The sequence below is a fragment of the Rhineura floridana genome, chromosome 1 (genome assembly GCF_030035675.1).
Source record: "Rhineura floridana isolate rRhiFlo1 chromosome 1, rRhiFlo1.hap2, whole genome shotgun sequence".
Lineage (NCBI taxonomy): Eukaryota > Metazoa > Chordata > Lepidosauria > Squamata > Rhineuridae > Rhineura > Rhineura floridana.
The window spans coordinates 216548612-216573781 of record NC_084480.1 but is presented as its reverse complement, the minus strand read 5'-3'; the positions used below and the strand labels follow the sequence as shown (position 1 = coordinate 216573781).

General features: G+C 42.2%; 2 protein-coding genes across 12 annotated transcripts in view; both read left to right on the top strand.

The window, feature by feature from the left end:
* The first annotated feature begins 696 nt into the window (after nucleotides 1–696).
* NHLRC1 (NHL repeat containing E3 ubiquitin protein ligase 1) lies at nucleotides 697–2114 on the top strand. Its single transcript, XM_061587683.1, has one exon. The coding sequence runs from the start codon at nucleotides 770–772 to the stop codon at nucleotides 1946–1948; it is 1179 nt and encodes a 392-aa protein (XP_061443667.1). The 5' UTR covers nucleotides 697–769; the 3' UTR covers nucleotides 1949–2114.
* A 12543-nt stretch (nucleotides 2115–14657) lies between these two features.
* KIF13A (kinesin family member 13A) overlaps nucleotides 14658–25170 on the top strand; it is a 186102-nt gene continuing 175589 nt past the window's right edge. For 4 of the 11 annotated variants that reach the window (XM_061592858.1, XM_061592899.1, XM_061592846.1 and 1 more), the window contains exons 1-2: nucleotides 14711–15476; nucleotides 16672–16765. In XM_061592858.1, coding sequence (XP_061448842.1) covers nucleotides 15422–15476; nucleotides 16672–16765 — 149 coding nt within the window. In that variant the 5' untranslated portion in view covers nucleotides 14711–15421. Of the gene's footprint in view, nucleotides 15477–15498; nucleotides 15691–15801; nucleotides 15951–16671; nucleotides 16766–25170 lie in introns of those variants that run through there. The other 7 variants (XM_061592935.1, XM_061592906.1, XM_061592915.1 and 4 more) reach the window with 5 other exon arrangements.

Genomic DNA, 25170 nt, shown 5'->3' with positions numbered 1-25170 from the left:
TTACAAAATAGAGCAGGGTTACAAAATGCCAGGTCCAGAAGAAAGTGAGAGAAGGACATTGCACAACAAATAAGAGGCAGCCACAAAGGTAGCCTTCGCTCAACAGTGTTACCTGATCTCCCACTAAATAATTAACAGTGCCTAGCCTTTTTTTTTTTTTAAGGCTACCAAAATGATTGATTTTGACTATATAACTGAGGGCAAAGTCTTTCGTAAAGCTACAAATGTTTCTGGTGCTGAAGTCTGCGGGACAGCTAATATGTTTGAAACCAACTTTCTCTCTCTTTCCACCCCCACTTTGTTTGTTTTAGTTGGCTTTAATCTAACAGTGATCCTTGATGAGTAGACTGATGATGAAACCCCAGATGTGCTGGATTTAAATTCCATGGGTAATGTGGGAGCATTATCAGTGTTCAGATTCATATTGCAATTGAATCAGGTGCATATTTATTTGCATTTTAATTCATGCTAAAGATAAACACACAGAAGGATAAGATGAATATGTAAGTAACTCCTGGTATCTTGGAGCTTCTTGCAGGTCCTTCTGTGAACTGATTCTTTTATTTTGAGTTTCCTTAAGAGGGCAGCAAACTACAGCCAAAGCTTTCATTGTGGAATGTAGCGTAGAATTCACTGCGCTTGCTGGGAAGGCCTCTGATGTAAGAGGGTCTTGTGACTATACCAATGTGACCAGATGGCATAGCACACTACCAGCAGAGCAACAATCCTCTTAAGAATTGCACAAATATCTGCCGAGGCCACAGACAAAATGCAAACTATGACGGAACTGCTTGATCAGACTGAAAACGGTCTGCTTGAATGCAAAGTGTGCTTTGAAAAATACAACCAGCAGAAAAAACGCCGGCCAAGAAACTTACCGTGTGGGCATGTTATGTGCCTGGAGTGTGTCACATCACTAGCCCATCCCAGGAGTTTTAAGTTGGAGTGCCCTTTCTGTCGCAGAGCTTGCAAATCTTCTGAGACTAGTGACTGCTTGCCGTTGTTGCACCTGATGGAAATCTTGAGCTCTTCAACTAATAATGCTCTAGTTTCAGGAAGGACAATTGGGACAGGTGAGGATATGAGTACACCAGCATCTCGGATCTTATCATTTCACCTCTCTTTTGGAGGATGGGGAATCCTGATCAATCCAACAGGGACTGCTGTGTGCCAGAGGTCTGGCTGTGTAGCAGTGGCTCACGATGGCAAGAAAAGGATTAAGCTGTTTACTTTCAATGGGAGCTGTGTACAACAGTTTGGAGAAAGAGGACAGGCAGGAAATGACATCAGGTACCCGATCGACGTTGCAGTCACATTGGATGGTCATATCGTAGTCACCGACAGTGGGGAACGTTCAGTCAAAGTATTCGATTTTAATGGGAGAGGCAAGCTAGTCATCTCACAGTCCTTTTGTTTACCATGGGGGCTGGATACTACACCTCAGAATGATATCATAATGACCGATTCGGAGGCTGGTACTCTGTATCGCCTGACAGCTGACTTTAAAAAGGGAGAATTAAAGGAAGTGAAAAGACTTTATTCTAACTTGTGTACCCCGAAAAAAGTAGCAGTTTCTTGGACCTCTGGAGCCATTGGAGTCATAGAGCATTTGATGGCAAAAGGACCAAGCTATGGCAGCACAAGAGTGAAGATCTTCACTGCAGACATGCAGCTCATAAGCCAGGTGGACACTTTTGGCCTGAATCTAGTATTTCCTTCCAAAATATTTGCCAATGCTATAACCTTCAGCAGGGAAGGCCATATAATAGTAACTGATGGCTATAACCAAGCAGTATTCTGCCTTGGAAAACCTGAAGAATTCCCTGTATGTAAGCCGATAATTACCCAGGGTCTTTCTTACCCATTGGCATTAACTTACACAGAAGATAGTTATCTGATTGTTTTGGATGGTGGAGATCATTCTTTAAAAGTATATAGTGCTAGCTGAAGTGTGCTTTTTTTGGGGGGGGGGGAGGTTTTGCTTTCACACAGCCTGATCCAGTCCGTAGCTTAACAGAGAGAATACATGTAAGTTCTTCATGCCTAACTCTCCAACTTAGGGTTGCCAGGTTCAGGGCCTGAGAATGATGCTGTATCTTTAGGAGAAGAGAAAGTCAGCCAAGTGCAGGTGTTCTTGCAACACTGTAATGGGAAAAACCACAAGGTGGAATTCTCCCTTCCCCCCTGCACAACTTTTAAAGATACAGAAGACCTCTTGGTTGCCAGGCCCGGCCTCCAATAAGTCTTCTGTATCTTTAAAAAGTGTGCAGGGGGAAGGGAGAATTCCACCTTGTGGGTTTTCTCATTACAATGTAGCAAGAACACCTGCACTTGGCTGACTTTCTCTTCTCCTAAAGATACAGGATCAGACTCAGGCCCTGAGCCTGGCAACCCTACTCCAACTCGTTTATGAGTAACTGATATGAGTTGTTTCCTGTTATCGATAGTGGAATTCAGTGTAGGTGATGTGAAACAGCCTTAAGGCTGCAGTACTATATCCATATACCTGTGAGGACGTCCCATGGAACTCAATGTATCGGACATTTATGTTGGCCATTGCCAAAGGAATTATTGCAGTAACATTATGGAAGCTGTATGTGAACAATGCTGGTATTTTCTGTGTTAGGGTCTGGACAGGATAGTGTTTCTCTTGGATTTTAGCAGGGGTGTAGTCATCTGGGGTTGCGGGGTAGGGCATAGACCCCTTCCTTTTTTGGAGCAGGGTCCCAATGTCTCCAGTGTCCTACGAGTCAATCAGCATGAAAGGGGAGCATGTTAGCTACTGAGAAGAGTCTTCTGGAAGCTATAATTGTCTTCTTGCTGAACCTGTAAAAGACATGCCCTCATCTACATTCATAGTTCAATAGAACTTTAAACAAAATAAGAGTCTGAAAGCTAATTTTATCGTATACTCTTAGAAGGTTGCATAATCTTAGAAGGGGACGTGGCTCTAAGGGCTGTGGCCAGAGCTTGGAAAAGTTACTTTTTTGAACTACAACTCCCATCAGCCCCAGCCAGCATGGCCACTGGATTGGGCTGATGGGAGTTGTAGTTCAAAAAAGTAACTTTTCCAAGCTCTGGGTGTGGCATGACTATTATGAAGGGCCCTGCCACTACAATGCTGGATTTTAGATGATACATGTGAAAGCCCCTCTTCAGCCAGATTGTATGATCCCCTGCATAAGCAGATTCATATTTCAGAGAATGGACAGCTTCTGTGCTAGTGCAGTCTCCCCCCAACCTGGTGCCCTCCAAATGTTTTGAACCCTAAATCCCATCCACTCTAGCCAGCATGGCCTTGCTGGCTGGCGCTGATGAGAGGCGCAGTACAAAACATCTGGAGGGCACCAGGTTAGGGAAGGCTGGTATCAGGTCATGCTTTTTGACATTGCACTGGCCATTGTGAGCTGACCCAAGAATGTCCCACTACGGCAGCAGTGTTAATCAGAGCTGTTACACTGGAAGCGATGCCTTCACCAGATGTGTGGCCATGTCATCCTACAAAGCATTTAAGCAGAACAAAACAGGGCGAAGAAGGGGCATGCTCAGGATGGTGGAAGCACGGAGATGACTCATTGCCATGTCATTATATTATTATTATTTCCACACACTTTGAAGCCCATTAAACTAGTGCAAACCTGCATTCCCAGGACACAGCGCTAACTCTTTTCAAAGGTGTTCCGCTGGGCGTATCTTTTATAGCACAGATCTGTTTCATCTGTTTCGCACTGGATACCTCTGAATCTGTCAATGACCATTGTAACTGCACATATTTATAGAAAGAGTGCCTCTTTGGCTGGTTAAATTAATATAATTCTTTCCATTGCAGATGTTAAAAGAAGCTATGTTTTAATTGCACTTGTGTGGATTGCTTTAAATACAAAAGCGTGAAACCTCTTATTTAGATGAATGTAAGCAATGAACTACACATTACACCCAGCCGTGTGCTTCTTTTCTTTTCTATTATTTATTTATTTATTTATTATTTTACCAAAAGCTGCCTCCAAGAGGGTGCGTTTCAGTGAAAGAACAGTAGGGAAGGGCTGCTTACCTATTTCCCTTCTGGCTATTTTTTAGTTCAAAGTTGCTCTTCTGCAACTTTACTGCTTTTTGTCCCATACCTATATAATGTCCCTGCCCTGTGTAGCTTCACTTTTGAGTCTGGGGGTGAGGGGAATGGCTGTAAGAGAAAAGTTACACAAAATCTCCCTCTTGACATTTTTCTCTGAAATTTGCATCAACAAAAGCTGCTTTCAGTTTTAAAAAAACCAGAAAAAAGATTCATATGATTGCATCTTGGCTCTCACAAAGTCTTTGGCATTGTTGCAAATTCTGAGATCCATGTAAACAGAAGGCACAGTGTATTCCAAGCAACACACAGCAGTTTATTTCCATTTGTTCAAATATAATGTAAAAGTGGTTTTAGAATGCTATTGAGAGCTTAAGGAATCTCTGATTATGGGGAAATCAGGTATTTTAGCTCTTTGGAATAAAACGAATGCAGTGCCTTGCCTCCACTAGTTATTCTGGTAGAATTGTTACTTTACACAGCTCTTCGATAAATTAAGGAAGAAACTGATGAAAAACTCATGAGAGACTATTCAAAAAAATTATTGAGACTGCGGTGGGAAAGGCATATTGCATCAAGATATGGTCTACATAAAATTTACCATGTGAAATTTTGTTCAAATCCCGTTGTATTTAGTAATAAAGGTATACATTTCATTTGTGGAGAAAGTGTTGGAAGTCCAATATCTCCTCATGCCAGAATCTGTGCTATCAAGTAAGCATTGAAATGGCACAATGGACTGAGGTGTAGCAGGTGTATCAGTCTTCATTTTCATCTGTAAAAGTGATATTTTAAATGATAACGGGTAACTCTGCCTTGCAGTGTAGGGAGGGCCAACTCACTGGCTCATCTTCTACACACTGAGAGCCAAAGCAGACATCAACACTGAAATGTCAGTAGGAAGTGGAAAGATTTGCACTCAGTTTTAGATATATAGAGGATTAAACTTCACTTTTTTAAAAAAAAAGCAACTGGTGGTGTGTTATTTTTATTGTATTTTTAATGTTCACCGCCCAGAGAGCTGTTACTAGTCGGGCGGTATATAAGCTTAATAAAATAAAAATAAAATAAATAAATAATAATTCAATGCAATGCTGAGTTGCTGGTTCTGTCAGCATAATGATTTCTCCTTGCGCAATGGAATGTTCTCCCCTTTTCCACCCCCACATGCACCTCAACTCTCGGGAGCAGATTTGGGGACAGCGCAGGTTACGCATGGGGAGGGGTTGCGCCAATCCACTTGTGCTAGCCTAGCACTAATCCTTGTGCAAATGCAATTATTTTGCTGAATACGGCCTGAAGTTAGCTGCACTTAGTTCCCACTGAAATGGGATGAGTTAACATATTACTGACTCATTTGAACTGGAACCAAGCACAACTAACTTGTCTTGATCCAGCCCAAGGTGGTTTAAGAGCATTTCTCAGTTATTTTTAACTATCCCATAGGATAAACTATAGCAACATTATCAACACATCTTGTCCAAGAGCTCAGGGCCCAGTGAGACATCATACAGAAGATCTATGATTGGATCAACTTTGTTTTTCCTTTAAATGGGCTGCAAGGCTGTTAAAATCTGTTTCCCTTCCTCCTCTGAAATCTGTAATCCTTTCCCATCGACACTCTGTATCTTATTTATGTATGTGCAGCTTTGTTTTCTTAGGATAGTCTACCAAGTTTTGTCTCCCAGTGTATTTGGGAGTAATGTGGATGCCCCACAGAAATGAATGGAGGCTGTGTGGCTACCACAACTCGAGTTGACAGATGCTCCATTAGTTTAAAGAAAAGATAGGTAAGAGGTGACAGGATAGAAGTGTATAAAATTATGCATGGCATGGACAAAGTGGATAGAGAAAAGTTTTTCTCCCTTTCTCATAACACTACAGCTCATGGACATCCAATGAAGCTGAATATTGGAAGATTCAGGTCAGACAAAATAAAGGTTTTTTTTCACAGAGTGCATAATTAAACTATGGAATTAGCTCCCAGGAGAGGCAATGAATGCCACCAACTTGGATGAGACAACAGATTCATGGAGGAAAAGGCTATCAATGGTTATTAGTAGTTAGAGGCAGTATGCTTCTGAAGACCAGATGCTGGAAACCACAGGAGGGTAGAGTGCTCTTGCACTCAGGTCATGCTTGCAGGCTTCCCACAGGTATCTGGTTGGCCGTGGTGTGAACAGCATGCTGGATTTAGATGTTGATCCAGCAGGCTCTTCTTATCTTCTTATGTTCTTATCTATGTTCAGCTTTCTCTTTATTCAGAAGAAGATCCTTATCATGCCATATTGTTGGTGTTATCTAGGTTAGTAGGAACTCCTAGATAAAAACAAAATACTATATGTTGCAAGATACATACTATAGGAATTTGCCCCCTGCACATTATTACATTATCTTCAACACACAATGATTAATTGAGCATAAAATCACATGGTTGTGTGTTATGAGCTAGTAACAGGCACAGCAGCCCATCAATTGTCTGTTATAGTTCTGGACCTTTATTTTCTCAACCTTAATTAAAATCAGTAAGTGCCACTTCGTCTAATGTGTTGAATGTTCTGTGAAACCCATACTTCCTCGCCTGATCCAACTAGTGAGATTTTCCAGAAAGCACATTTCTTCCCTGCACATACCATTTGCTGCATCCATGGATCACAACAGGATCTGCATCCAAATGCATCTCCAAGTATGCATGCTGTCTCCCCACATTAATTGGAATGAGCACTCAGATACACATCTTGATAGAGATGCACATTTGAATGGTCAAGCAGGAGTATGAATATGAAACCACTGAAAGCAATGCACTGTACATAGATCACATTTGACTTGCCTCTCAATCCTTTAAATTGCCTTAGAACCCCTCCTGATCTCCTTTTTATTGTGCATTCATGATGATGTATGCTCATTATGGCATTGGGGTGGTTATACGTGATCCAGCTTTTAATACTCTCTCTGCCTGCAAAGGTTTTGGGGTGGACATACCGTTTCATTTCCAGTTGGTGCATGTCCCAAAACTTCTTGCTGAAATCCTGCAACTTTTCATACCACAAATATTCTAGTTTGGTGGGGGATATTTTTGTCCTGCTTTTGTTGTGGTATAGAGCAACTGGTTTTTTTCAGGCCTTCACATCTCTGTGCAAGAGTGCCATACCAGACAGCAATGTGGTAACACTGCTGGAGCATTGCTGGACTAATAAAGCAGACTGGTATGTGGACAGTCCAGTATAAACCTACAACTAATGCACTATTATTGCATCAATGACATACTGTAGAATTCACCCACAAAAAAACACCAATCGGGAAAGGCCCATGGAGAATGCCTCCTAGAGGTGTGAAGGCCTGGAAAAGACCTAGAAAGATATGGGGAAAAGCTGGGGTTTCTTTTGTCCCCCCCCCAATTTTTCAGGCCCTCCCCCACAAAAATGTTTTTTTCCTTAAATTTTTTCAGTGTTTTTCACCCCAGCCCTTCACATCTCTAGTGCCTTCCCTCTGGAGAAGGAGAAATTTCACACAAAGAAGGGCCTGGTGATGCACCTCCTCTGAGACCAATTGCCCATTCACTTATGATCCTTTAGTTCATGAAGCTCTTACGGAGTTTGCAAATTTTATATTAGAAATAGAAAATACATTCTACTCAAGCTGCAACAGGAGTAGGGATCTGAGAAAGATCCAGAAAGGACTTGGAAACTGTGTTTTGGAAGAGGTTTGCCAACTGACAGTTATTGTTCTTTCTTTTAAAAGTAGTCCCCCTCTTCATTTCCAGGACATAGAAGCCAGGATATCCAGATCAGGGAGCACACATACCATTGTCTCTTTTTGGGAAGCGCCGTAGCTCAGTGGTAGAGCATCTGCCTTGCATGCAGACAGCCCCAGGTTCAATCTCCAGCATCTCTAGGTAGGACTTTCTGCCTTGAACCCTGGACAGCTGCTGCCAGTTGGTGTGGACAATGCTGAATTAAATGGACCAACTTTCTGACTCTGTATAAGGCAGCTTCCTATGTTCCTGTGCTCCTGACAGAACCATCAATGGGCCTGAGAGTGCTGTTAGGGCAGCCCCTCTCCAAGCTTCCCTGGGGCTGCCTAAGACCTGTGCGCCCCCTGAGGGAAGGCAGAAGTGAAAGTGCCTACACCAGGGAGTTTGTGCCATCAGCTCCTGACAGCTCAGCCTGAGAGGTCTCTGTTGCTCTACATTATGCCATTTATTTGTTTTAGTATTTTATGAGATCTTACCAACAAGCCAAGTTTACAAGCAGCTAATGGGAGCAAATGCCTGTTTTTTTATTGTATGTCTGTGTGTGTGTGTGGATCCATGCACACACACTGCCACTTTTGGTTTTACAGATTTTGGGATGCTGCCATTATGGTGAAATTTACTGCTTGTTTACTTACCTGGGAAGGTAGGCAAATGGGCTGCCATTTAATAGAAAGCTGGTGCTTATTCATTATAGTTTGGAATGATAGCTTTCAAGATTATCTGCATCCTTACACTGCTTTTAACATGCAAAGTTGTATTATTTCCATCTTCATGTATTGCTTCCTAAAAGTACAATTGAAGAAAAACATTTGTTTTGCGTACATAAATAATAACCTAACAGTATTCTCAAATCAGCCTCCTGCTTTGTTTTGCCAGACCTTCATCTCAATTCAGGATTCATGTTCACAATAGAAGTATGGGGATCTGCTTCAGCCATACTTGCATACCAGACATTCTTTATTGTAATGATGAAGAGCATGAATGCTTTTTAGGGAGGGGCAAATAATGGAAGGCTTGTCCTTTCTGCAGCGCCTGCTCATTTATGTTGTACATTTCACAAACTGACTGTGGCAGTTAATTGCTTTTTAGGGATAAGCAATTCATTTTGCAGATTTGTGAGAGCATGCAGAAACAAAAACTAAAGTGAATGCGGTGGGGCAAAGTGACTCAAATATAAGAACTTGGAATGTCTCATCTCTTTTTAAAAGGAAACCGCTTTGTTTTGCATTAGGAGAAAATATAAGTGGGAACATCCATATGTTTGTTTCTCTCACATGCAATGCTTCATTTACGATTCCTGACTGCCTGTCATAAAATGTTACCCTCACAGTGGCATTTGTGGGATTGATTAAATTATTGATTAAACAAAAGAAACCTGTATTTTCCCCACTGTCTGAGAGAATTGTGTGCCTGTTTATTTTAATAAAGTTTGATGGTGGGGTTCCTACAAAAACTTGATAGATTTTTTTATGTGTAGTTAGCAGGCATCAGAAAATCTTAGACCCAACTATAGTCTCTGACCATAGTCTTTTAATGCCTTGGGAAATGGCCTTAGAAGGGGAGAAAACACTACAGCGCTATCTTTGGGAACTCATTAAATCCTTCACAATAATCTTCTTGCTACATCCTGAAATAGTTTTAATCACACACTAGTGTGGCTTAGACAAGGTTAGCTACAAGCTGGAAAAGGTTCAGAAAATGGCAACCAATTTTTTTTCTTTCTTTCTTTCTTTTTCTTTCTTTCTTTCTTTCTTTCTTAAATTTATGTCCCGCCATTCCTCCCAACAGGAGCCCAGGGCAGCAAACAAAAACACTAAAAACACTCCATCCAAAGCAGGCAACTGACCAATGATCTGAACTCAGGAACCACCAGCCCATAGTGCCCCTGTGTTGCTAGGATTCAGACTCAGTTTATTGGCCCTCATCCAGCCCACCATCAAGTCCAGGCACCAGTCCAGGGCTTGCAGATCCTCTTCCGATTCAGATGTTATACAGAAATAGAGCTGGGTATTTGCTGATGCCTCACCCCAAATCTCCTGATGACCACTCACAAAGGCTTCATATAGATGTTAAACAGTATTGGTAACAAGGTGGTACCCTGTGGCACCGCACAGCACAACTGCCAGGGGGCTGAAAGACAATCACTTGATGCTATTCTCTGAAAACGACCCTAGAGGTAGGATTGGAACCACTGGAAACAGTAAAAATCCCACTCTATAAAGCTGTTTAGAGACATAACTCTCCTTCAAATACTATTTAATGTCAATAAGTTGCTTTGTTGTTGTTGATGGTGAAGAAATCAGTGGCACTTACTTCCAAGTAAATATGTAAGTAAATCAGGGTGCCTGATGCAAAACAGGTAAGGTAGTTTAATTTATTGGACCACTTTCTGATGACATTACACAACTTTTAAAGCTATACACAGTAATCCCACACTGCTTATAGTGCAAGCCAGCCAAAGTTAAAACAAGCATCATTGAAAATTGAACTTTAGAATGCTTTACTTTAGCTGGATTACGTATTTAACTGTGTCTCTTTTCCACTGTGATCAATATTGTGTATGAATATGTTTGTTATATATTGCTCATAAGCAGAAATCTCCTTTTCCTCTGAATTAATCCATGGCTTGGCCCACTGTCTACTTAAATTATCTGTTGAATTTATGGTGGTATAGTACATATTTGGTTCTACTATGACATCTTACTAATAAGGAAAACCTCATTTCTCTCAATGTGAGATACATTTGAATTATTCTGCATACTATTGAGAACAAATGTTACATTGTCTGTGGCGTTGGGATTAAATAATAACTTTGTTTATGAGAGGAGAGTGTAACTTCACAGGTGCCATAATAATCTAGCAATATCTGGCTCATTTTGTTAGATATAATAATTGTAAAGGTAGGAAAACAGGATAACATTTTTTCTTCTCACTATTTTGAAAGCAGGGGACTAGAGGATTATTTTCTACAGAATTTTAATGTAATTAACTATGTCATTAAAACAAGTTATTCACACAAATGTAGACATCAAGACCTGTTTTTGCACCTTTTGTGTTGTGCTGTATGGTAACAAGTTGGCACCACTAAAATCCTCTATAGTAGAAACCAAAAGACAATGGTTTGGATCCATTCCAGACTACCTTAGGCTGCAATTGTTTTCCCATTTATCTGGGAGTAAGCCCCATTGAGCTCAATGGGATTTAGATGTCTATTCCTATTAGATTGCACTATTAGTCATAGCTAATTTAACATAGTTGATTTCAGTTGGACTAAAGGATTAACTTGTCCAACTGATTTAAATGGGGACTAATATCTGACTAACATGCAGGGCAATCCTATGCTTAATCTCATTCCTCAGAAATAAATTGCATTGTGTTTAATGAGGCTTACTCCTGGGTACGTGCACATAGGATTGCGACCTTAGAATGGATTAAATTCATTCCAATTGATTGAAAGATCTACATCTAGTTACATGTAGTTGCCTCATGATCTCAGAAGTATATTAAAATGGATATGGACTGCCTCAAAAATTATGGTGAGTCTGAAATGGCTGCTTTTAACATTCCAGAGTATGTAGGTAAACCCTGGATCAGCTACAATGATGAAAACCTTCAATTATCAAAACCAAAACTGTACAAAATCCTCTGTATAGAGGATCTTCTGTATATCCAGTAAAAAATAACACAAAAGATATTATACAAATTGTTCCAATGACATTCAGCCTTAACAAAATGAAATTTGCCTTTGCTAATATCATATGGATTTAAGAACTGATGCATTCAGGGCTTATCCAAATGATAGGAAGGCCATTCCTCAGATTTCTCTACAGATTTCTCTAGAAAATAAATATGGTCTTGAATTTGGTAAAGGGGTATATCACTATGGTTTTGTCTAGAGAGTTGCCTAATAGAGGTTGGGAATTTGATTAAGAAACCTTTGGATTGTAGCCAATTAAGTTTTACTTCATTGAAATTAGTGGTCCTACGTTTGTCATGTTTACTAATTTCAATGGGACTGCTCTGAGTAGCACTGGCAATGATACAATTGATTATGTTCTTGGTCTTTAAACTGACACCCATCAGAGCTGAAGGGGGTTGGACAGAGAAATGAGCTAAAAACAGTTTGGAGCCAGCTTTGCTGTTTGAAATGTTGGAATGACATCCAAAAAGATTATCTGAAAATTGGAAGTGGCAGTGAAGAAGCAGCACAACACTAAGGAATGATGATTTAATTTGCCAAAAATTAATGGTCTGTTAAGAGCCTTTAAAATTGTATAGGATTTTGTGTTGTATTTTTCATTAACCACCTCAGGACCACTGGCTGAGAATAGACTATACATTTCAATAACTACCTGGAGATACTAGGAGCAGAACCTAGGATTTTATACTTGTAAAACACATGCTCTAAAACTGAGCTGGGGTCTAATCCTTATGGGCCATGTTTGCAGGCACAAGCAGCGATTTTGACAAGTCTTGGCCTTTCAGGTATGATGCTGCTTGTGTGGATTTTGTGCTGAAGAACAGATTCCATTAGTAAAAGTCTGCCCCTGTAACATTTGGCTCATTTCCCTTGAATTCTCAAGTTGTAACATCTGTCTTTCTTTGCAGTGTCTTTGTTATGGCACACCGTAGTTTGTACTATTTCTACTTCAGTATTTTGTTTAATTTGTATGTACAAATTAGCCAAACATAAACAGATGTGGCCCACCCTCCATATCATATGACATCAGGTGATTAAAACGACAAAGGAAGAATCTCTAAGTGTGCTCCCAATTCTTTCTTTCAAATTTGGCACCTTTTCTGTGACACTTTCTTTTGGAAATGGTCGGATATACTTGAGAGCATATGGTGATGTCTTATCACTTTAAAAGTGCAACAACAGCAAAACAATTCTGACCACTATGCAGAAATTAAAAGGTAAGTCCCTGTCTGCAGGTTCACCATCTATTTGACATGATACAAAAGAAACAAGAAACAGGGAGGGATAAAGAAAGCAACGTAAACCACTAATCTTTAATCTCAGCAGTATGATTGATCTGAATAGATGGGTTTCCCTGTCTATAGGTACACATATACACACATCCCAACAGCCCTTAGTCCCCTGGCCAATTGTCAGGTCCCAGCCAGGAGTCCCCATCAGAGGAATATCAAGAGACTCTGGTCTTGGACCAGCCCCGGGTCAGGCTCCTTCTGGGGGTGGGGAGCCTGGGTCTTGCAACGAAGCTGAGGAAGGGCTCTCTGCATCCAGGGTGATTCAGACATTGAGGCTGAACAGATTCCAAGTCCAAGGAAGAGATGTCACCTCAAACACCAGTTGGAGACCCAGCCCATCTGGAGGAGTGCCTAACTGCAGGCCGGGATTCCTTGGGAGTAAAGTCTGGCTGAAGGTGGTTGAAAGGAGTCAGCTGAGGTTTGGGGTGGGGTTCCAGCAGCTCAAAAAATCCAGTGCTAGGCTGGAACTATGTCTACATACTGATTCTGTATTTGACCTGTCGACTGATCTCCTGTTGTCTCCAGACCCGACCTTGGACTACCCTGGACCTGCCTCTTGCTTTGCCCTTGACCTGCTTTGCTCATAGACTGCTTGATGTTGACCTTAGACTACTCTGACTTTCCTTCTTGACTGGCCCCTTTGTTGTTATGGACTCTTGTCTTTGGACTGGCTCTGGATGTTGCCTTGTGTTGCCCTCATTTGTGTTATTGTTGGGAAGTCTCTTGCCTCTTCAGGAGCCTGGTGAGAACAGGACACCAATGGGTGGGGCCAGAGTGTGTTTCTCCTCACTTTTGCAGTCCTAAGGCAACTGACAGTTGGAAGAAAGTGTCCTTTTTGGCAGGGAAGAGAGGAAGCTAGCTCCCTGCAGCTGCTCAGTCAATGGGTGGGGTCAGGCCTGACCTGCTTTTACCATGATATTCTTCCTGGGAGACAGGGGGTGCAGCCTCTCAGTAGGCCAAGTCCCTTAACTGATAGCAGAGGCCAGAGCTCTGCAATCTCAGACCAACATGATCTCAGGCAAGGCACGATTCCTCAGTTTCCACCTCCCACCAGCAATGTGTGTTTTGTTTTAGTTGTTGAAGGTTCACTGAGACAAATGTAGGTGCAGCACTTTGAACAAGCTGAACAACTGGACTTCAACAAGTGAGCTGGAAATGTCAACTGGATCATGCTCCAACTTTTAAAATGGCTTGCACAAGCTATAATACTGCCATGTAGTCTTTTTTTTGTTTTTTAAAGCAGGGGTGGCTCCAGAAAAACTAGTTTGGGAGAGCAAAGGGATGGAAAAGATTAGAGGAGGGGCAGGACTTAATCCATGTTACATAGGGCTTTAATACAGTGATTAAAAACTGGGGAGTGGGAAACTTATTGAGGAAGGTCCACCACACCTTGGAGTCATTCAAGAGAAAGATAGGGGACAGAGGAGAGTGGGGAGAAAGGAGGAAAACAGATAACAAATATATATTGCAGATTGGGGTTAAAAATATCAAAAAGGTGGACTATCGTTCTACATCCAAGATCTCAAAATATTAGGACTACAGTATTGCCCTACATCGCTATTATTAAGTATGACTCTTAAACCCTGGTAAGCCAGGGTTCAAATGAAACCATGATTTTGTCTAAACATAAAGTGAATCTAGAGAAGGCTTCCAATTCAGGCTCCTACGATCTTCCTGAAAATGAGCAACTCTCCTCCTTCCTTCCTTCTCCTTCCTCAGTGCTGCCAGCCGTTCTCCATGGCGACACATTCTACCCCATTACTTCTTCAGCAGCCTCCCTTTGCCTTAAACTTAGCCTTGCGGCGGCAGCGTACATAAAGCATAGACGCAAAGGGGCGGGAGAGGAGGAGAAGAGCAGCGAGAACGGGACCCCACGGCTTTGCGAACAGCCTGAAACGGTATTTCCCCTTCTGATCGCTTCCGTTTGCGCTTGCGCGAACTCATTGAAGCGCCGCAGCCCGACGAGCGGGCAAAAAGCTCGCGCATGACTTTTAGGGATACTTTCTAACGCCATCTACCGTCCTCCCTTCCCAATTCACTCGGCTATCTTCGTCATTTTCCGAGGCGCCCCCTCCCCCCTCCCCGTCTGCCTGACCCTGGAATCTCAGCAGAGACTGAGGAGAGAGAGGGAGAGAGACGAAGGCAGGAACCGCCGTCGCGGGGGCTGGAAGATGGCGGTTAGGATGGGGAGGAGGCGGCGGCAGCAGCACGAGCAGCAGGCACTGGGCTGGGGAAAAAGGCAGCGGGGCTTGTCGCGCCGACGAGGCTGAGGAACGTAACGTTCCCGCCGCCGCGTCTCTTGGAAGCTCTTTATTTCCCCAGACACTTCTTCCCAGCTGCTTAGCGGCTCCCCTCCTTTCGACTCGCCGCTTTCCCACCGGCCCGGGATGGACCTCGGCGCTGCGCTTTCCCAGTTGGCAGCTTTGCTGTGGGAGCGTCCTCCTCGTCGAGGCTTGCTGCCGTTGCCTTGAGACGCCGCCTTTCTGCCGCTGGTTCCTGAGGGGGAGAGGCGGGCTCCGCGGGCTGAGTGTCTCGCTCCGCGCGAAGCAGGAGAACTCGCTGCTGGGTGGTGGGACCTCACGCTGCCTCTGCCCTCGCTAGGGAAGATGTCGGATACCAAGGTGAAAGTGGCCGTCAGAGTCCGGCCCATGAACAGGAGAGGTAATAAATAAATGAAGAACTGACGAAGGCGTTAATCCTCCCAGCAGCCCTACCCTGATTAACCCCGTCTTAATCTTCCCCCCTCTTGCCTCCTCCTCCAAGTTTGCAGAATTGTTGGGATGGGATTGGGGGAAGGAAGAGAGCGGAAAAAGAGTTGAGAATTACAGCGCATTGGCGTTATAGAACCTCTACCTTGTTTTTTTTTGGCCGGTCGGTGAGGAATAAAGGGAAGGGTGTTTGATTTTAACAAACTCTGTCTTCCTAGTCGGAGAAGGTCTTGGGAGCGGGGCTTAAGTGCAAACCTCTGGTAGTAAGACGAAGATCCAATCTCTTATCTACGTTTTATAACTAACAGTCCAGAGGTTTTCGTTGGATCGCAGCTCCCTTTTCTAATATAAGGGGCGTGGAGTTGAGGGCAAACCCCGTCGGTCCTTGTAAAGCTGCCTGCTACGAACTCGTCCTCTCGCTTTTTGGGTGGGGAAACTTGCTGCTTCTCTGAGCGATTTCCCCTTAGATAACCTCCCAGCCTGTGGCTGTTTTTCTTCTTTCCCCCTCAATCTTCCCCCCCTTCCAGTGGAGGAGCTGACAGTACTGTTTTGTAGTGTTGGGACAGTTCTCTGAAAAGTTTGTCATGGTCCTTTCCTTCATTCTTGGGGATAGATTTTTAAGTCCACTCTAACTTGGCTGCCCTTGTCACAAACACTGTGGTTAAAGAAAGCTAGAGCTTTTCTCCCTTTTAGTGCAGGTGTATGAGGGAAGTGGATCTTGTAATCTACAGTAGTGATTTGTGAACATGGGATTAGGGATGGCACACAACGGTATGATCTCGCATGTGTGCCATGAGTACCACACAACTCAGGCAATGGCACTCTGCCCTGAGGCAGATAGAGGAATTGCTATAGGTGCATCTTAAGTTAAAAGCAGCGCCCATTTGCTTTCTGTTTCCAGAAAGCACCTATTTCCCCATTAGGTGAGGATCTCTGCTAATTTGTAGGTCTCCAGCTTCTTTCTCTAGGGTTTAATTTTTATTTATGTGGGAGAGCAATGCTCATGCCATTTCCTATACTCTTAGTAGCAATGGGAGTTGTTTTCTAAACACAAGAAGAAACAGGAAAAGCCCTGCTGACTAGGGATGAACTGTATATATCATTCTGTAAGGGAATGTCTGACATTCTCTACTGCTATTATGTTCCAGAGCTGGAGTTGAATACCAAGTGCGTTGTGGAGATGGAAGGGAATCAGACTGTGTTATATCCTCCACCTTCAAACAGCAAGCAGGGAGAAAACAGGTAAAAATCCAAATCTATGTTCTTAAGCCAGATAATGGCATGTGCTTTGTTAAGGAAGCATTAACTGTTTCTGTAACTTGCTTCTACTAAGGGGGAAAACGTTCTGGGGCACAATCCTCTGATTCACAACAGTACAAATAAGGTATAACAGCAGTTAAACTACAACAATCCTGGTGTTTAGTTGCATGGAAAATAATTGGTTATGGATACTGACAACGTTGAATAATGTTGATAAACTGTAAACAAGATAAGCTACTAAGAATAATGGAAATCAAAACTTCTAAGTAGTGTTACCTTGTAAAATACATTTTTCCATGTAGCATTCTAGGTTGATTTGGGAGCAAGATAATACTATAGATTCTTAGGCAGCAGTTACTGATTCCAGTATACATTCATATGAGATGTATCTCCTGAATTCCCTATTAATTTTGCTTATTTGAATGAAGATAGAGTGTAGAAATAATTCATATCTGGCATTTATTTGTTACTACCTGAGAAGAATGGTTGGAAAAAATCCAAAATACCAATGTGCCACACTGTAAAAATAGATAGAATTTTTTTCTTTGTAAGGGGTCAGGAATAGACGATGTTCAGATAATACATAGAAGGAAAAATTCGTGTCTGGTGTTTTTGGTTTGTTACTGATTGTCATAAACACTTGACTCTGCAAATGTTTTCTTTGAATGGTATCTCGGTTGTAAGTACTTTTTAATAGGAAAATACTGTTTTGCCTAGAATAGGTGGGGGTGTACTATTTACAGAAGTGGTTTGTTGAGAACCAGCATTCATCTGTTGGGAAGGGAGGAAGGGTAGCAGAATGTTTTGTGCTGTTGACGAACTGTTTAATTGTAGGGCTTTTCCTTCCGATTCCAGTGGCATTTATTTTAAAGTTTGCCATAAGGAAATAAAGGGCAGTTGGTGTGTGAAACTGCTCACTTGGCTAATTTCATTTTTAAACAATTAAGTTAAGGCTTATTCCTGTATGCCAATACAACAGATTTCATCAGTGCAACATGTGGCTTGTGCTAGAATTTCAAGTTGACAGCAGCCTCCATTCTTAAAGATGCAATGCATTGGTGTCATCTGTATGTATTATACATATATTATACAGCACAGAAACAAGGCTTTGTGGTGACAAAATGGGAGCACAACTGGGGATGATTCCTTATACAGTGCACACAAGATGTTTTACTGAGTTATCTGTGTTGTTGTACGCCTGTGTGTTTCATATTTGTTCATTTAGATTCATAGGTCACTCTGTCCTAAAGGTTCAGGACAGGTTACAGTTTGAAAGTTAAAAACAATTGTGGAAACAATGTTTTTATTTTGGCATTTATATGCTTGGTTTATAGGATTTTGAACCCTTTTGAAATTAGCAGTAATTTAAGATATGCACATGATACCATACTACTAGCAGAAACCAGTAATGATTTGTAACTAATGCTGTTGAAAGTTAAAGAGGAAAGCACAAAAGCAGGACTACAGCTGAAGTAATGACAACAGAAGATTTATGTAACTTTAACGTTGACAACAAGGACATTGAACTTGTGAAGTATTATCAGTACCTTGGCACAGTCATTAACCAAAATGGAGACAATAGTCAAGAAATCAGAAGAAGGCTAGGATTGGGAAGGGCAGCTATGAGAGAGCTAGAAAAGGTCCTCAAATGCAAAGATGTATCACTGAACACTAAAGTCAGGATCATTCAGATCATGGTATTCCCAATCTCTATGTATGGATGTGAAAGTTGGACAGTGAAAAAAGCGGATAACAGAAAACTCAACTCATTTGAAATGTGGTGTTGGAGGAGAGCTTTGCAAATACCATGGACAACAAAAAAGACAAATAATTGGGTGGTGTTATATGCCTTCAGGTCGATTACGACTTATGGTGACTCTATGAATCAGCAACCTCCGATAGCATCTGTCATGAACTACCCTGTTCAGATCTTTCAAGTTCAGGTGTGTGGCTTCCTTTATGGAATCAATGCATCTCTTTTTTGGTCTTCCTCTTTTTCTACTCCCTTCTGTTTTTCCCAGCATTATTGTCTTTTCTAGTGAATCAGGTCTTCTCATGTTGTGTCCCAAGTATGATAGCCTCAGTTTCATCATTTTAGCTTCTAGTGATAGTTCTGGTATAATTTGTTATAACATTTGTCTTTTTTGCAGTCATGGTATGCGCAAAGCTCTCTTCCAGCACCACATTTCAAATGAGTTGATTTTTCTCTTATCAGATTAAACCAGAACTATCATTCTGTCCAGTGGAGCTTTTTTGTATTGTTAGGGATCTGTTGACATCAACTCCAGGAAATTGAGTTTTAGACCCTTCAGAGGCCCACATTGAATTGTTTGCAAGGCACTTTGAGGGTAAAGTTGTTTTTCTCTGTAGCAGTTTTGATGCCCCATCCATATATACTGTAGTCCCAGTGAGGTGTCCAGTACAATTTCTTGGGATCGGTTTCAGTTGATGCAACCTGACGACATTGACAAGGTGTTTGCGACGATGTGGCCAGCAAAGTTTCTTCTCGACTCTTTTTAATTTTTTAAAATTATTATTATTTATTTATACCCCACCTTTCGGCCAAAGGCCCTCAAGGTGGCTTACAAAAAACACAAGTATAAAAATACAATATAAAACACATCAATAAAACAATACAATTTACAAAATACAATTTACAAAATTTAAATAACTGCTCTTAGGCTAACAATGTAAAATGCACAACACATGAGGGAAAAGGAACAGGGAAGAACAAGGGGGGAAAAGCACTCTTGCCCTTCTTGGGTTATTACAGCCTGTTGAGGGGGTGTGACTGAGTAGGTCTAGGGTGTGGTCAATGCATATTTGCAGGAGGGAGTGGTCCCAGCCACCCTGAAAGAGGCAGTGATCTGACCGTTCTTGAAAAAACCCACCCTGGACTTAATTGGTTTGTGACAACTACCCCCAGTTGCAAATACTTCCTTTTTGGAGAAGGCGATTGAGAGGGTTGTGGCATAGCAATTGCAAGTACTCTTGGATGAAGCAGATTATCCTGACCCATTCCAATCTGTGTTCAGGCCTGGTTATGGGACTGAATTGGCCTTGGTTGCCCTGATGGATGAACTTTATCAGGAGGAGGATGGGGCAGTGTGACCCTGTTATTCTTACTCGATGTCTGGGTGGCATTTGATGTTATTGACCATTATATCCTTCTCAGCTGACTTCGTGAGATGGGTATTAGAGGCACTGTTTTACAGTGGTTCCAATCCTATCTCCAGGTTTGGTTTTAGAGAATAGCATTGGGTGATTGTCTTTTGGTGCCTTGGCAGTTGTGCTGTGGAGTGCTGCAGGGTGCCATTTTGTCCCCAATGCTGTTTAACATCTATATGAAGCACTTGGTAGCTTTCATCAGGAGATCTGGATGAGGTGTCAGCAGTACACTGGTGATACCCAGCTCTATTTTTCTGTATCATCTGAATTGGGAGAGACCGTACAAGCCTGGTCTAGTGCCTGGACTTGGTGATGGGCTGGATGAGAGCCAATAAACTGAGTCTGAATCCTAGCAAAGTGGAGATGCTGTGGGTTGGTTGTTCTCAAGTTTGGAAAATTAGTCAATTGCCTGCTTTGGATGGGGTTGTTCCCCCTCTGAAAGAGCAGGTTCATAATCAGGTGGTATTCCTGGATCCATCTTTGTTGCTAGAGCCCAGGTGACCTCAGTGGCTAGGAATGCCTTTTACCAGATTTGGCCAGTAAGGCAGCTGCAGCTGCTTTTCGACCGGGATAGCCTGGCCACTGTTGTCCATGCACTGGTAACCAGGGCTGTGGAGTAGGTATGCCAAACCTTTGACTCTGACTCCTCCTTTGACATTTTGAATTTATATTTTAAAAAGTTTGTCAATCGAAATTTATTTTGAAGTCAGAGTCGGTACATTTCTACTGACTCAGACTCCACCCAAAATTGCTTCCAACTCCACAACTCTGCCTCCACAGCCCTGCTGGTAACCTCCAGGTTGGATTACTGCAATGCACTCGATGTGGGGCTACCCTTGAGGTTGGTCTGGAACCTGCAGCTGGAGCAAAATGCAGCAGTGTGAGTGGTCCCTGGGACAGGATATTGCCAATATGTTACCCTGTTGCTGAAAGAATTGCACTGGCTGCCCGTTAGCTGCCTGGCCAATTTCAGGGTTCTCGTTTTGGTGTATAAAACCCTATGCAGCTTGGGACCAGGATACCTGCAAAATTGTCTTACTCCTTATATACCCAGTCAGTCACTGTACTTTGCAGGTGAGGGCCTCCTGCATATATCATCTTATCAAGAGGTCTGTTCCACAAAACATTGGAAGTGGACCTTTAGTGTTGTGGCACCTAGTCTTTGGAATTCCCTCCCCTTAAATATTAGACAGGTGCCGTCTCTGTTATCTTTGCAGCTCTTACTGAAAGACCTTCTGCTTTCAACAAGCTTTTAAAGCAGAAACTTTATGCCAGTCTGTGTCTGTGTTGGAATAACTTTTAGACTGTTTTTTGTGTTTTTGTGTGCCGCCCTTGGCTCCTCCTGGGAGGAGAGGTGGGAAATCAATAAATTAATTGATTAAATAATAATAAACTTTCCCCTATTTACTCCTCTACACCCCCCATTTCCCTCATGTTCCTCTGTTGTTTCCCTTGTATCTGCTTTTTAGATTGTAAGCCTTTTTTTTTTTTTTGGTAGAGCACCATATACTCAGATGTATATATAAAAATAAGAACTACCCTGGACCCACCATTTAGAGTTTTAACAGTATTCAGCACCTTGAATTGGGTACAGAAACACTTCAGGAATAAATGAAGATTAAACATTATTGGTGTATTGTGCTCCAAATAAGTATCACCCAGTACCAGATTCGCAGCATTCTGTACTGGCTGCAGTTGTGAATGCTTTTCAAAGGCAGCCAACATAGAGTACTTTGCAATAATCTTGCTAGATATAACCAAAGCATGTGGCCACACCTATCTTAAGGGCAGCTGCAGTTGTCACACTAGCTGAAACTGAGAAAAAGTACTTCTGGCCATAGAAGCACCTGACCCATCTACAGCAATGATGGATCCCGAGTACTCTCAACCTGTGAATCTTCTACTATACTATCATCTTTCTGCTGCCTTAATCACAACACTTGATATGGACTAGCATCCTAATGAAATTGTAGTACCTACGTTCACATGGACATGCTCAACTCTGCATAGAATCAAGCTGTTAGTAGGATGAATTTACAGGATTCTGCAATGTCACACTTTATACACCTTTAGGATTAAGGTTCTAAACTAATTTCTTCAGTTTTCCCCCAAACATTGAAAAAGATTGTTGTAATGAATAAATTAGTTTGTGAAGAAGGAAGATAGGCTTTTTAAAATATTGCATAATGTTTTAAAAAATGATACTATTTTTTTTTATTATGGCTTTTCTCAAAGAACATGAAGGCTGTGACTGACAATACAGGCTAATGGGTGGCATTTATAGTGGTGGATGTGGTTTGTCCTTTTATTTACCACTGCCTTAGAGGAAGTTGAGGAAAAGGTTCCAACTCTGGGGAGTTGGTGTTTGTTGCAAAAGCCTCAACTGAAACTTATCTAAATGGAGTGTCAAGTGAAATGAGACAATTACCAGCTGTCTGTTTTGTCCAAAGGAATTATCAGCTGGAAAGAAGCTGCTGCAGGCTTTCTTAATATCACCTGCCCGAGGTAGTGGATAGGATAACAGCTGACAACAGCCTTGTCTTTGTATATAGGAAACCGTAAAAAAAACAAAACCTGATTTTGCTCTTTTAAATTACCTTTCTTGATAGAAGTTACTTTTCAGTTTATGAAGTACTAGCGCTGATTTAGGTAGGATTATTATATGTAGAATCAACAAAAAACATTTATGAGCTGCTTTAGCAGTGTTTCAGTAATCGCATTCTAGCCAGTGACCTAGATACTATTTCAGTAGAGTACCATTCTCAAACGGTGCATTATTAAAACCCCAGAGTTCAGGTTACCAGGTTTGTGGCAGTGTTTCTGATATATATAAAATCAAAGTGGAATGTACTCTTATTTGTTCCTGTTTGGTTGCTGTAAACTGCCCAGAGAGCTTTGGCTATGGGGCGGTATACAAGTGCAATAAATAAATAAATAAATAAATACATTTACACAAATACTTTTTCCCTCTGTGTCTCTAGATACTGATGGTTGAACTTCCAGAGGTTCCTTTTTCTCTTCAGAAAAACCAGACAGTCCTCCTACAAATTTGGAAATAATCAAAGTAGATTTTTGAGGAAACATTTTCCATGTTGTTTTTGAATGGAAGATCTTAGCTAAAATAAGACCTCTCAAAAATTAGATCAGCTTCTGTTGGGATGGGGTCTACAAACACTTTTGAGTAGCACAGAAACTTATTATTTTTTTTAATGTATTTAGACATGGCCAAAGACCAGAACAAAGAAAAACAAAAAAGACACATTAATAGCAGAGCAAAATATAAATGAGTGGTTTAAACAATTTTCAATTAAACAATTAAAACAGTCAAGTTTATTTATTTATTTATTAGACTTTTATACCGTCCGACTAGCTATAGCTCTCTGGGCGGTGAACACAAGATACAATAAAATCACACAATATAATACAGCAAAAACATATAAAAATAAGAACAATCTGAAATCAATTGCAACAAAATTTAAAAATTAAGTTAACTTAAATTAAAATGCCTCGGAAAAGAGGAAGGTTTTAACTTGGCACCTAAAGGAAAGCAACGTCGGCGCCAAGCGCACCTCCTCGGGGAGACTGTTCCACAGTTTGGGGGCCACCACTGAGAAGGCCCTAGATCTTGTCACCACCCTCCGGGCTTCTCTATGAGTCAGAACCCGGAGGAGGGCCTTCGTAGTAGAGCGTAGTGTACGGGCCGGTTCGTATCGGGAGAGACGTTCCAACAGGTATCGTGGTCCCGCGCCGTATAAGGCTTTATAGGTTAATACCAACACTTTGAATCTAGCCCGGAAGCATATTGGCAGCCAGTGCAAGCGAGCCAGAACAGGTGTTATATGCTCGGACCGCTTGGTCCTTGTTAACAGTCTGGCCGCCGCATTTTGCACTAGCTGAAGCTTCCGAACTGTCTTCAAAGGCAGCCCTACGTAGAGCGCATTGCAGTAATCCAAACGCGAGGTTACCAGAGCATGTACGACTGATGTGAGGTCCTCCTTGCTCAAATAGGGACGTAGCTGGGCTACCAACCGAAGTTGGTAGAACGCATTCCGTGCCACCGAGGCTACTTGAGCCTCAAGTGTGAGGGAAGAGTCTAAAAAGACTCCCAGACTACGAACCCGCTCCTTTAGGGGGAGTGTAACCCCATCCAGGATAGGGTATGTATCCACCATCCGATCAGAGAAACCATGCACCAACAGCATCTCAGTCTTGTCAGGATTGAGCCTCAGTTTGTTAGCTCTCATCCAGTCCATTGTCGCGGCCAGGCAACGGTTCAGCACATCGACAGCCTCACCTGAAGAAGATGAAAAGGAGAAGTAGAGCTGCGTGTCATCAGCATACTGATGACAACGCACTCCAAAACTCCTGGTGACCGCACCCAACGGCTTCATGTAGATATTAAAAAGCATGGGAGACAAAACTGACCCCTGCGGGACCCCACATTGGAGAGCCCACGGTGTCGAGCAATGTTCCCCAAGCACTACCTTCTGGAGACGGCCCGCCAAGTAGGAGCGGAACCACTGCCAAGCAGTACCTCCAACTCCCAACTCCGTGAGCCTCTCCAGAAGGATACCATGGTCGATGGTATCAAAAGCCGCTGAGAGATCAAGGAGGATCAACAGAGTTACACTCCCTCTGTCTCTCTCCCGAGATAGGTCATCATACAGGGCGACCAAGGCTGTCTCAGTGCCAAAACCAGGCCTAAAACCCGATTGAAATGGATCTAGATAATCGGTTTCATCCAATAGCGCCTGGAGCTGGCCAGCAACCACTCGTTCCAAGATCTTGCCCAGGAATGGAACATTCGCTACTGGTCTGTAGCTGTTGACATTTTCTGGGTCCAAGGAAGGTTTTTTCAGAAGTGGTCTCACCACTGCCTCTTTCAGACAGCCAGGGACCACTCCCTCTCGTAAAGAGGCATTTATCACTTCCTTGGCCCAGCCAACTGTTCCATCCCTGCTGATTTTTATTAGCCAAGAGGGGCAAGGATCCAGTACCGAAGTGGTTGCACGTACCTGTCCAAGCACCTTGTCCATGTCCTCGAGCTGAAGTTATAAGCCTGTTAAAACCTTTTCAGATTACTTTAGTGTAATTGAAAATTTGAATGTCTACACATAACAGAAGTTGATCCATTGAAATATTACCTTAATTTTGCACATTTTAGAAATATTATTGAATAGAAAAATGGCAAGAATCTCATTTTTGTTAAGTGGTTACAA